The sequence below is a fragment of the Mesocricetus auratus genome, unplaced genomic scaffold (genome assembly GCF_017639785.1).
Source record: "Mesocricetus auratus isolate SY011 unplaced genomic scaffold, BCM_Maur_2.0 Super-Scaffold_100676, whole genome shotgun sequence".
NCBI classification, from domain to species: Eukaryota; Metazoa; Chordata; class Mammalia; order Rodentia; family Cricetidae; genus Mesocricetus; species Mesocricetus auratus.
The window spans coordinates 70,380,325-70,394,551 of NW_024429266.1; the positions used below are offsets into that span (position 1 = coordinate 70,380,325).

At 43.2% G+C, this 14,227-nt stretch overlaps 1 protein-coding gene across 41 annotated transcripts in view; it reads right to left on the minus strand.

The window, feature by feature from the left end:
- Positions 1 to 14,227, minus strand: part of Clasp1 (cytoplasmic linker associated protein 1) — a 227,789-nt gene that overhangs the window by 119,879 nt on the left and 93,683 nt on the right. For 40 of the 41 annotated variants that reach the window (XM_040738743.1, XM_040738742.1, XM_040738752.1 and 37 more), the window contains one exon: positions 13,017 to 13,084. In XM_040738743.1, coding sequence (XP_040594677.1) covers positions 13,017 to 13,084 — 68 coding nt within the window. Of the gene's footprint in view, positions 1 to 6,701; positions 6,971 to 13,016; positions 13,085 to 14,227 lie in introns of those variants that run through there. The other variant, XM_040738745.1, reaches the window with a different exon arrangement.

Genomic DNA, 14,227 nt, shown 5'->3' on the forward strand with positions numbered 1-14,227 from the left:
CTATCAAGTTTCAACCATGGACTCTACCCTGATGACCTTACCTTATCTACAACTAATCACGTTCCCAAAACTGAACCTCCAAACAACATAGCTGGACAGTTTGTGGTAGCCTGAATGAGAATGGCCCCTGTAGTCTCATATATTTGAATACTTGTCCCTAGTTGGTGGAACTGTTTGAAAAGGATTAGGTGTGGCACTGGGACAGGCTTGAAAGTTTCAAAAAACTCGTGCAATCAGTATAAAGTAAGCAATCACAATCTATCTATCTATCTATCTATCTATCTATCTATCTATCATCTCCTGGTGGTTGTAGATCAATCAAGATGTAAGCTCTCAGTTGCTCCTTTGTTCTACCACCATGAATTCTGACCCTCTGAAATCATGAAACAAATTAGATGCTTTCTTTTATCAGCCGCCTTGGCCAAGGTGTTTATCACAGCAATAGAAAAGTAACCAAGGTAAGTTTCCCCACTCTGTCTCTCCATAGACCTTCAGGTTACTGTAGCTGCTGTTAAATGGGTTCCAGGGAATCCCAATTCTGGTCCTCATTCACAGTCGTGCAGAAAGCACTTGACCCATTGAGCTATTTCTCCAACCTGACAATGCATGTGACATAGTTTTAATAATTCAAGGAAAGGAAAGAGAGTTTAAGCATCATTAAGAGATTAAATGTTGATGAGAAACTAAAGGTTTAAAATAGTGTTTTAAACAATAAGAACATCAGCACCCAAAACAACCTGTAAAAAGGCCATATTAACAAGAACCACTGAATATCCTTTCGCTGATTAAATATTCATCCTCTTTTATACCACAGTACTTGTTTTACTTTTGGCCTTGACCTCAAGGAATACTATACCAGTCACTATCAGAGTCCAAGCCCTACAGCAATCACATGTACAGCTTTGGGAATGCCACTTTAATTATCAGTGTGGCCATACCGACCTGATTCTTTGTGACAGCCACTAGGCAGGCACAAGGACAAGAGAGCTGGAAAGCCCAGAGCCAAATTTGGGAATGGTCTCCTAACAAAATGTCAGTGGTACTTAGCAGTGATTATGCCGTAAGCTATTTCCTCTTAGTGCAAATTAGCATTCAGATTCCCCATCTGAGCTTCAATAGCCTCAGTCCTCAGAAACCTTTAGGATTGTCAAGAACTATACTTCTTCATGAAAAGAGAAAGAGAAATAAAATGGCAATTAAAATAAAGACTAACAGCCTAATAAATATCTCAATCTTCTCATAGCAGCTCCATCTCTACTCCAAAATATAGACTACTTAAACCAAGACAAATTCAACATCTGGTATTCCAAAACCATCATCAGCCACAATCAGTCCACCCTCAGACCCTGCTCTGGTGTCCTGACTCACTTGGCACCACCAAGCCAAAACATGGCATCGTTCTCAGCCCTTTCCTCCTTCCCATCTCTTCCAACAACCTCTCTGATTCACCGACCCAAATACTTACTAGCAGTAGTCTGTGCTACTCAGAATGCTCTCACTCTCTCCCAATCTCCAGTTCTACCAAGGCCCCATAGATCAGGCCTTGATAGTCTTATGTGGGCATCTTAGGAGTTCCTATCACTGAAAGTGCCAGCTTCCATGACTCTAGTTTTTGCCTTAAAAAGTAAATGGCAGTGTCTGTTTCAAATAAAGAAAACATTTTAAAAAATATATAAGCATACAATCAAAAACCCAGATTAAGTTCTTTTCAAAAATAAAACCAATTCATGTATAAATGTCAGTAAACAATTACAGTATTATGGGCAGACAAGGCAGATAATTACAGTATTATGGGAAGATTAGGCAAATAAAAAACTTGTCTAATCTCCTTACTTTTTTGCAGTTTTTATATATTAAATATAAACTTTGAGGAAAGTATTGCATTTGCAGAGTTACTAAAAGTCAGAGCTGCCACATACATCACACCTGTTTCCCTATAACAACGTCTTACAGTAACACAGCAGACTTGCTTTGACTAAAGTGCCAGGCTATTGCATTCTCATTACCAAGTGGCCACAGTCTGCCTGGCATCCTTAGTTCTCAGACAAGGTCCTAAGTGTCCAGGATACAATAGGGGTTCACGCCCACAGTCTGCCTGCATCCTTAGTTCTTAGACAGGGTCCTGTGTGTCCAGGATACAATTGATACACACCCACTGTGTACCTGCATCCTTAGTTCTCAGACAGAATCCTATGTGTCCAGGATACAATTGATACACACCCACGGTCTACCTGCATCCTTAGTTCTCAGACAGGGTCCTGTGTGTCCAGGATACAATTGATACACACCCAGTCTCCCTAGTGTGCTCTAGGCTCTCACAGTGTCTTGGTCTTCCCAGGTTTTCAGATGACCTTAACCATTCTGTGGATCAGGGGTTAGCTAGTTGTGGGTAAGACTTCAATGTGCTTTTTCCATTGGTTTCTTCATTGAAAGAGGAAGATCTCAGAGGCAGAATGTCATGTTTATCATCTATTGGTGTTACTGAAGTGGCCATAAAACAAAAACAAAGAGAAAATAGAGAGGGAAGCTGTATCTTACCTGCCAATTTCAGTTCGTGGGGCAAAGCCCACATCACAGGAGCCAGGAACCTGAGAGAACCTGAGAGGAAATGCCTACACTTTGTTCTTTTGCTTTTTATTCTACCTGAACCCCCAGGCTACGGGGTGGTGCCCCACATTCAGGGCACGTTTTCCTTCCTTAACCTCTCTGAAAATTTCTTGTATACACACCTACATATTGTTCTACTGATCTCCTAAGTCTTTTCTGGACACTTAAGATACACAGGTAAATCATATATATCCAACCAGTCAGAACAGAGTCCAAGAATTGAATCGTACGAGAATTCTGAGTGCTTGTGAGAAGACTCCAGGAAAACAAGACAAGAATCTTGTGACCTCATTTTCTGTGAAACACAGAATTGTTCTCAGAATGTGTTTCCGTGCTGCTCCCAGGAGTAGCAGACAGGAGTGAGTTTACTTTAGCTGTTCTTACTCTTGTGGCTTTATGGGAAAACATGGTTATACAATGTCCTGGTGATTGTACACTGTAACCAGGAGATTCTCTTAACCCTCAGAGTACAAATTGTCTGATGCTCTGAACAAAGTTGGCTACCACATGAGCTTTTAGGCCCTGCTCTCAGGTGCACCAGGGAGGTAAACAAACCCCACTGCCTCCCAGCCCACTGCACACTATGCTCTGTGGAAGGAGGTGACTGCACGCCACCCACCCTCGAGTGCCCTTAGTCTAATAAAAGCTTCTTTTGTAGCTTAAAGTATCCCAACTTGGGCCACAGGGAGCCCTTTCTAGTCTCTTGGAGCCTCGCTTCTGCTTCCCGAGTACGACTATGTTCCTTGGCTCAGCAACATTTCCCTGGCTGCCTGCACATGCTCCCCGCTTCAGCTCTAAAATCACCTCTTCCCCAACAAGCCTTGTGGCACGTGAGATCTGGCAACGAGGAGGCAGACCCTTTTCAGGCCGTCCTCTTCCTTCTCTTGCTCTTCTTGCTTTGTTTTGTTTCACTTTTGTTGATACAGGTCTCTATGTAGTCCTGCTCCTGGAACTTGCTTTGGAGACCAGACTGACCTTGCACTCAAAGAATTCCTTCTGCCTCCTGAGTGCTATGATTAAAGGTGGGTGCCACCATGCCGGGATGGTTAGAGGTCTTGTACATCTGATTCTGCATCTTGGAATCTTAAGAGAGCTTTCTGTATCTACATAGAATACCAACCATATCATATAAAACTAAGGTCCGGGGTATGAAGAGATGTCTCAGCAGCTAAGTGCACTTGTTCTAACAAAACACCTAGTTCAGTTCCCAGCACACAACCATTGGTAACTCCAGCTCCAGGGTGTGTGTACTCACAGATACACTTGTGCACACACACACACATACACCACACACACACACACACACAAAATTAGCAAGTTCTTAAAACCAAGGCCTCCTGCCCAGGTCACATACTGTTCCTACAGAGGATGCCTTACATGTTGTTTATTTGAGCCCCAAAGCTCCTTCCCTACTTACAATACAGCTACCAGTAGACCCAAGAACTACCTGAAGGACTGGCGATATTCTTTAAGGATGATTTATACTAGTCTGTATGAAACTGAGGAAAATAAGGAAAACTGAGGCTAGAGATGGCTGAGTGGTTACATGCACTTGCTACTCCTGAAGAGTCTGAGTTCAGTTCCCAGCACCCTCATCAAGTAGCTCACAAATACCTGTAACTCCAGCTCCAGTAGATCCAATGCCCTCTTCTGGACTCTGAGGACACATGTACCCTCTCATGCAAGCGCACACACACACACACACACACACACACACACACACACACACACACATTGACACACATAATTTGAAATAAAACACCTTTTTGAAGATAAAGAAAACTGTTACATTTCTCACAAAGCTAAATTTATTTCACTTAAAGACCTATTTTACTTTCTGAAATGGTATCTTTCTTTGTTTCCCACTGGTGTCTGTGCCCCGTGTTTTATGAAATGGTTATGACAGATAAGCTGCATTTGATCAAATTCATGTGGCCAGCCACTCTGTGTCTGTCTCCCTCACCAACACAGTCTTGGTGGCTCAAGTGTTCATACCACAGTAATGGCGTTCAGTGAAGGGATGGGCTTCTGTACATGGTAGACAGAGCCCTGGGCATCTTCTCCAAGTGCTTCCCTCCAATACCAGCAAGCTGTCACTAAAACCAAACTCATGAATCTATATTACAGTTTTCTTTGCCAGAATCCTACCCCACCCCAAACCTCCTCAGCACCACATCTGCAGGGCACCCCCTTCCTTAACCTTGTTATCCTCCTGCCTCAGCCTCCCAGGTGCTAATTTTCGAGCAGGGTACCACTGCTAGCTCCATACCTGCCTGTCTTGAGTCTGTTTCGAGGCTTTTGTTTTTTGAATCATTCTCTACAGCTACTAAGCACAGAAACAAACATAGGCCCAGCTTTAACAACAGCAGTAAAGGAGGTAGCAGGAGGGCATGCCAGACAGCAGGTACCTGATCTAAGATAGCAGAGCACAGCATTTTCTTTCCTGTATCCTGACACTAACCCAATTACTGAGAACCTGAAACCTCAGGCCTACTCTTCAGAGGCCACCTCATGGGGATAATACAGTAAACAACAAAGTGTGGAGATGTGCTCTGATTGCACATGTAGCTGTCACCATGTGCACACTGTCAACCTCTTTTATTAGCCATAGACTAACAGATACTCAGATACAGTGGTCTCAGATCCCTGTTTCTCACCACACTTGCAGCTTAAGCTGCATCCCAAACACAGAAGGCAGGGGGCATGGAAGGAGCTCCCAAGCAGCTCCCAAGCAGAAGTGTGGTCTTCATGATAAAATCAGAGTTAGCAAGGGTCTTCCCAGGCCGACTTCTAGATTATTTTGTCCTGATATTTAGAAAACAGCCCTCAAATACAACAACTTAAGGCAGATGCTATTATCAGTGACACATTTTCAAAGCTTCAAATAAAAGACTTTGGAACATGAATTATTCATTGTTTCCATCCAGGTATTGATTTCCTAAACAGTCAGTAACCCTGACAAAAGGCAATTACAAGGTAAGGAAAACTACCATCACCATACCCAGTAAATTATTAACATGAAAACATGAGCAGAGATATGGCATCTTCTAATAGGACACTTTTCAGCCAGAATAAAACTTCTGCTTGGTTTCAGCTAAAGCAGGCTTAGTTTAAGGAGATATCAGACCATAATGGCTCAGCTGGTAAAGGCACTTGCTGCAGAGTTCAAGCCCAGGACCCATATAACAAAAAAAGAGCACCAACTCCTGCAAGTCATCCCCTGACCTCCACAGGCATACCCATGCACATACAAACAAATAAAGTAATCCAAAAACCACAAACAAGATAGAGACGCAAGCCCTTTAGGATCCCTACAAGGAAGACAGATGAACAGACCTACTATAAACAGTTGCTTTGAGTTGCATCTGCTTCAGTTAAGTGTCTGGAAATGTCCCTCAGAATCAAGAGATTATGTCTGCCAGGAGCATCACCCCTAGGACAGTGAACAGGTTGCTCCTAACCCATCAGCAGCACTCAGCCAGTAAACACAACCCTACTTTCTGCAGGGGCTCTCCAGTCCCCTGAGCACTGCCTGAGCCTGGGCAAATCCTCCCCAGAAGATGAGGCTAGGCAACAAGAGGGCTGTGTGAACAGCCTGTGCTGAGCGGTTCCCTCTTCAACTTTTGTGGTCTTACAGAATCGCCGTTTGGAAGGGCGAACACTGCAACTGGAAGGCAGTGACAGCATCTGCCGCTTGTTTCCCTTCCAGCTGCAGATGGAGAAAATCAGACATTCCTAGCCAGCAGAGCCTTTCTGAATACTGCTTAGGTCTATTAACAAATGCTTGAAGATGTTCAAAACCCCAACATCCCCAGAACATAAAGGAGCAGAGAAAAACTAAAAGCGCTGCTGGGACAGCTGGCCAACCCTTGCTTCCTTCTGTGTGTCCTTCTAGTCTTTGAAGGTCGTCAACTTTATTACTCTAATAATTTGCAGGCTTTGTCATTTGTCAAATAAGACTTGCAGCAACAAGTTCTTTACTTTCTAGCCATGGGCATAAGTTAACAACGAGATTATAAAATGTCCTACATCTTTTCTTGGCTCCCCAGTCCATCGGCAATAATTACACTTTCCAGGATACATAAAGTGCCTACCTTTCCCAGTGGTCATGGTGTCAGAGATCTGGTACCAGATAAAAATGCTGTTGAGTCCTTCTCACAGCAGCTTAGGCATCAGTAGACACTTCTCCCACACCTTCTTCAGGAGAGCCAGTACTGTGACAAGTGCCACCTCATTCCAAAATAAAAGCCTAGACTCTCGCTCTGTGTTTTTCACAACAGCTAGGGGAGGGGAGTGCCTCTATCTGTCTTTACTCAGATAATAAGAGTCCTCTTACAGCTTATTCAGGCTTTGCAAGCCAACTCTCTACTCCCTTAAGAAACACCCTTTCCCTAACTGCCATCCACCTTAAAACAAGAAGCATTCTCAGTCCCACATGGGGAGGACACAGACAGTCCCTGTTGCTCACTCCACTGAAGCTGCTGAGAGAGGCCTCTTCTAGGCTATTTTGAGTGGGCTTCTCCTCAGCACAGCCCAACACATGTGCCAGCCTGGCAGCACGCTTCCCACGTATCTGTGAGGATGGAAACTTTCCTAAGACTGAACTCTCCAAGCCTGGGAGATGCACAACCCAATAAACAGCAGGGGCAGAAAGGGGCCATTACCCACCCACGCCTTCAAGTAGCACCACACTGCCTTTAAAGCCCTGTTGAGTGGAAAATGGAGGGCTGGCTGCTCAGTAAAGGTTCCCTTTAAATGAACGTTTTGTCCTCGCCACACCTGACAACAGCCTTACCTAACGTGCTCATCAGTGGTTTGTTTTCAGGCTCTCAGATAGCTCTCCTCCAACAAAGTTGGATTAGGAAACATTTGGCAAGTTATTTTCAGCTGTTAAAATGTAAGGACGGCTGCATTTGGCAGCAAAATGATACCCCAGGTGTGTTCATGTCTGTAACAAATAACAGTTTTATCGTTATCTGTAAATTTAGTGTGTGGCATTATCTGTAAATGATATTTTGTCCTTTCCATTAGCTACAGATTATGACATTTCCAAGCATTTAATTGGCATGAGACTTTCTAGATCCCCTCATCAGCATGTTAGGTTTTCTTAGGGAAACGACACCATGTGACTTTTCTAACCAAACTATATCCATGGCCTTGTGTCAATCAAACACAATTCAAGATCTTTAAGTGGCTGTCAATAAAGGACACTGACTAGTCCATAATTAATGCTCTTTCAAGCTGAGAGACCAATTCTCCTGAAAGCATAGCACATCTGCTTCATAAAAAAATAATAATAATTTGCTTTCTGAAAACCATAGAAGAGAAAACTGTAATTTGTTCTTCAAGGGGTTTGCTAATTATATGGAGATGCAAAAAAGAAAAAGAGACATCTATATAAACAACATATTTTTAACGCCCATATTTTTGCCAAAGCTGAAAGCCCTTGGGTAGCCTAGCAACAAGGAGGAATCATATACAGATGAAGCATTCTACTTCAGACAGCAAGTCATTTTACATTGCTACTTGGCAATGACTCTACCTCTGATTTCAGTCACAATCATGTCACACTTACAAAGAATGAAGCCCTCTGGCTTCACAGGATACAATTTAAAGCATGTTAAGAAACAACCCAAAATAAGCATTATCTCTTTCTTAGAGGGATTGCCGTTAACATTGGGAGGTCTTGTAAAAATATGTGTTCATGATAATTATTTTCAAGACCTGCACCAAAAAACAAAAAAGAAAAGACATTAAAGTAGGAGGGGGCTAGATGGGAAGAGGAGGCCAGCAGAGAAGAGGGGAAGAGGGACGAACATAATCACAAGGGACCACATACATGTATGAAATTGTCCAAAATTAATAATTAATCTTTTCAAAAGCAAGTTTGTGCAGGTTAGTACTAATTTAGAGTTTCTATTTCTAGCTGAAAATGGCATCACTGTTCACAGGTGACAAAAGTAAAAGAAACAGATGAATCACTTCATCAAATTTTAAATTTTATATACCAAGACATAGGAAGAAGGACACTTTGCAAATTATTTACAAGCCATGAATCCTATGATCCAGAAGTCTAAAAAAGAATTCCTACAGCTCAACCATGAAGACTTAAAATTGCACAGCTAAAAGTGAGCAAAAGCTCAGCGAGATGGTCCAGCAGGTAAAAGTGCTTGCTGCCAAGCCTGACAACTTAAGTTTGATCCTTGGAACTCCCATGCTGGAATGAGAGAACCGACTCCAGTTGAGTGCCATAGTTTGTGTATGTGATTTTAAAATTAAATGTAGCAGGCTGTGTGGAGTAGAAGTTACACCAACATGTCTAATAATTCCAGCACCAGTTTTGACTGTCACATTACCATTGGCGGAAAGCTGACTCTACCAGGTATAAACACTTAAAGTGACTGACAGGGGTCACCTTACATCGAGGTCAGAGGAAGAGTCATACAGGACAAAGTGCCCAACACACCACTGGATTCCAGCACAGTGACTCACTTGTTCAAGATAAGGAAAACACTGGCTGTGTGGTGACTGAGTGACAGCTGGCAGCAGATCCCAGGGAAAGGACAAGTATGAGGCAGCTAATTAGAAATCGCTACTGTGAGGCTCTTGTGGGCATGCTATGCAGAACAGCTAATATTTCTTACATCTATACCCAGAATGCTGATATGAGGCCACTTGGTTGTTGTATGATTGTAGTTGGTATAGATAAGGAACAATGTCCTCAGGTGTACAAGCATAACCCTGCAGGTACCAGGGATTTAAAGACGCTGTAGCAACAGCAGATAAAGAGTCCACCAGCTTCCTTGAAAAACAAAGATAAAGAAATTTGACACTGCACTTACATGCCTGTCTACTGCTCTGTCAAATGATTTCACGCCTTCAGAAACAGAAGCTGGAGTAGCAACAGATAGGATCCCAAATTCTGGATCTTGCAGAAGCAGAGATTGACATTCACCTTGCTGCTTTAGCAGAGAAAGACTACACATTATCATTAGTGTATGGAATCCATGATGCCACCTGCAACATTATAGAGGGCCCTGGATTGGAAAGGGAACCTCTCCTGCTCTTCCTAACACTAAATAGGTTAAAACTCCATGTAAATTTTGTTTTAAAAAAGTACTTTCAGGGGGGCAATTTCAAGCATATTCCAATAACCTGAAATACTCTTTTTTAAAAGGAGGGAGGGAGGGAGGGAGGAAGGGATTCTTTTAGGAGGAGGGAGGGAGGGAGGGAGGGAGGGAGGGAGGGAGGGAGGGAGGGAGGGAGGGAGGAGGGAGAGGAAGGAAGGAAGGAAGATCAAAACCTCCCCTGAAGTCTCCAGGACATAGTTCTGAAAACTATTGGTATCTATGTACAACAGGCCACCTGCAAGTAGCAAGACAATGCCATAGAAACCACAGAATGTTCCCTCTCAGCACTGACCAATGAGATTGGTACACAGGTATTTCATGACAAAATATGACTTTGAGAGATTCTCCTGATTGTTCCCAAATGTCAACCAACCTGTACCTACTGATGTAATCCTGTAACTTTTGTCTTTAAAACCTAGACAGGGAACTTCAATCCCCCTGGAGGCTGCTGTATCAGCTTGCTAGATGGGGTCCCTGCCATGGTTGAATGAACAATCAATACAAAGAAAACCTTGCTTTTACAGGTTGGTGGGTTTGTTTTCCTGGTGGTTTCTGGGGATCTTTGTAACTTGGGCACAACAGATTTGCTTGCCCCAGGCTGCAAAGCTAAGGCTTGGAGAGAGAACACACAGAAAGGACATTTACACATTTCAGCTACCTGCTAGCTGTTCCCTAACACTAGCTGCACAACCTATTGGGGGACATGGCCCTCACACTCTAGTCACTATCCACTGAACAGCAAATATCATGTCCTAACACTGACTACGAGCTGGTAAACTTTCAAATCTGAAATGGCACAGATCAGTGAAAAGACACTATTTTAGAGTCAGCTGAGGAAGTGTCTCTATTTACAAATCAGGCCACAAAAAAAGAATGATAGTACATGCTTTTAATCTCAGGACTTGGGAAGGAGAGGCAGGGGAATTCCTGTGAGTTCAAGGCCTGTCTGGTCAAGTAAAGTTCCAGGACTATGCTACACAACAACACTCTGTCTCAAAAAGAAAGGAATTTAACATGGTATAGTACCTACTGTGCAAACTCTAAAACAACTGTGCTGTGCAAGAAGCCAAACAGAAAAGTCAGATAGTGTTTTACACAGCATATCCACAACAGCAAAACCATAGAGGCAGAGTTAAAAGCTTCATTTGCTGATGGCTGTCTTCATACTCAAGTAGGGATGATATAACACACAAACAAGGCAGGTGACAGTCCTTTAGCAGTTTGGGACCATGCATTCCTTCCTGCTCGAAGTTTATTCACTGAGTCAGCAGAGGGTTACAGGAGCCAGGCTTTCCTTCTTACCCAAATGTGCCTGCAAATGTCTTGAAAGTAAGTTTATTATTTCTTTTCCCCTACTGCTATTTATACTAATTAGCTTTCTTTCTCCAGAGAACCAAGTAGGGCATGCATGCACGCACGCACGCACGCGCACACACACACACACACACACACACACACACACAATTCTGTTGGCAATTGATTCCTGAATGGCTTTTCATTCTTACAGTAATTTACTTCTGTCTTTTCCTCCTTTTGGGAATCACAAATGTTACCTATTTATCCTCAGTTACCATCAACAAGTAGAGTGAAGGCAAGCCAAGAAGTAGAAACGACAGGCCATGATTCAACATCACAGTCCTTACAGTATTTATGGAACAATACATATCACACACCTAGCACAGGCCAGAGACTGTTGTGAGGGACTGAACCTTGCTCAGTGGGAATAGAGGAAAAAGTAAAGGGAATAAAATCAAGACCCTACCATCATAAATAAGCAAGTGTTTTCTAGTGAGACTGCTAAGGAGTGTAAACAGGGTGGGGCAGAGAGCCTCAGGAAGCCCCTGGCCACAGTGCTCTGGATGGCCTCTGCCATGAAGACCAGGATGGGTGAAGGGGGAATGTACATTCCATTGTTAAACTGTCATGTGCTCCCTGAGAAGCTGGCGCTGGAAGCAAGGCTGGCAACCTAACTTCAAGCCCAAGCATGTTTATGCCAAGTGTCTTCCAAGACCCCCTTTGTAGGGCTAGGCTGGCCCCACTGACACTGTTACAGGGCAGGAAGAGAACAGCAAAACAGTAAAACACTGTACTCTTGAAAAGAGAAGGTAAGCTGTTTCCAACAGAGGTTACTGTTTGTCCCATGACATAAGAGTACCTATAGCAGGAAACAGACACCGGAAGAACAGCTAAGGGAAGCTCAGACCCAGAGACAGCGTCTTGGGAACTCCGGCTGACTGCCTCAACCTCCCCAGTCAGTTTCTGCTGGATACTGTGAGCACCCAATTTGATGAGGCCACCTTTATCTGTTGCTATTTGTTCTTTTACTTGGAAACCTCACCCAAGAGGACACTCTCTCTGCCTGGGACTCTTTCTTCACGAACTTCAGGTGGCTGTCATAAGGCTTTGGTTGAAGTTCCAAGGGCCTGATTTGATGATGTTTAGCTATCTATTACCTATTTATTCTTTTACTCGCCTTGCTATATATTTAGTTCATTCCTTCTTTACAACAGAAAATAGAGCTGCTATTGTAGATCATCCTCCATACCATACACATCAAAAAAGGAAACCAGGGACCAGAGTTTCAGGAAATGGAAGTCATAAGCTCAGAGTGCTCAGGATAACTTAGAACAACAGCCAACGTGGCAGAAGCAGAGAGAACTTCCAGAAAGAATGACTTCAGAATAGGGGTCCAGAGCCGGGCGGTGGTGGCGCATGCCTTTAGTCCCAGCACTCGGGAGGCAGAGGCAGGTGGATCTCTGTGAGTTCGAGGCCGGGCTGGACCAACAGCCTCCAAAACAATACAGAGAAACCCTGTCTCGTAAAAACCAAAAAAAAAAAAAAAAAAAAAAAAAAAGGGGGGTCCAGGCCATACTACCAACCCTGGGGGCCACTAAATTGCAGTCTGGCTATGAGTATGAATGGGTGATCAACAACCCCTTATTTGCATTCTAACAGGATTACTCTGAATGCTAAATAACACAGACTATAGACATGGGGGAGGAAGAGGAACCAATGTCCCCATGCTGCCGGGACAGCTCAGGTCTGCACCAGCAAGTTAATGGGATGATGAGGAGAATGGACTGTATCTAATGGATACAACTGAGGTTCTGAAACCAAGGCAGTGGGAAGCCCACTGGCCTGGCAAAGTACATGGAGGAAATCTAACTTCAAAGACCTAGAAAACCTTATTGAAACATCTAGTATCCATTCAGAAATAGCAAAAGCATTTTTGCCATGAAACTGAAAAATGCAGAAATGGAGACTGGTTTTCCCACTCACCATTTGCAGACTGTATCATGTTTCCAGACTTTTGGACTTCATCAAATTTTGTAAAAATGACATTCAACCTGTTTGAAAAGAAAAGAATATATATATATGGTATATTAATCATCACCTTTATGATTAACAAACACTATTAAGTTGACTGCCCCTGACACCTTAGTTTTCTTTCAGTTGCTGTGATAAGATGCCCTAACAAAAGCAAGCGAGGAGAGAAAGGGTCTATTTCAGCTCACAATTCCAGGTTACAGCCCATCCCTGTGGAGAAGTTAAGTCCACATAAGTCCACCTGAAGCAGTTAGTCACACCCACAGTCAAGAGGGAGAGAGAATGAATGCACACATGCTTCTTTCTAACGGTTCAGACTCATATAAAAACCCTACCCAAGGGAATTTTGCTGCCCACAGTGGGCAGGTTTTTCCACTTCAACTGACATAATCAAGATAATCCCCCATGGACATGTTCACAGGCCAACCCAACGAAGACAGGCTCTCCTTGAGATGCTCAGGAGATTGTGTCAAGTTTACAATTAAAACTAACAATCAGCCCCACGCACAAAATGATCAATTATAAAAACCACTAAGCAAGAATAGTAACTCCCAAGCCAGGAGGTGGTGGCACATGCCTTTAATCCCAGTGCTAGGGAGGCAGAAGCAGGCAGATCTCTGTGAGTTCAAGGCCAGACTGGTCTACATAGCTACACAGAGATAGCCTGTCTCAAAAAAAAAAAAAAAAAAGTAAGTCCCTCAGTAACTGATAATAACCAGCAATAACTGACCATCTAGAATGGCTCCATCACTGGTTTAAGGACTGTCTAAAAGATCACACTATGGGTAACAGTGCTGCACAAGCTTGAGGACCTGAGTTCGAATCCCCAGCATCAATGTTAAAGTTGGTTTCAGCCATTCCCACACCTGAAACCCCAACACTATGAGGGGGAGAAACAGGAGGGTCACTGGGTCTCACTGGCCACCAGCCTAGCTTCAGGTTCAATGAGAAAGTCTATCTTAAAGGAAATAAGGTGAGAACGACAGAGCAGGACATCCCCCATCAATGGGAAACATTTTAAATTTTTTTTAAAGGTTCATGTTTCTCCTGCTTCTTTTGAAGCAAATTGCCAGTTACTTTGCATAAAGTTTTTAAAATGTTCTACTTTTGCACTACAGGCTTTCTCTGACTTGAGCTTCATTCCAACTGTTATAAATAACTCC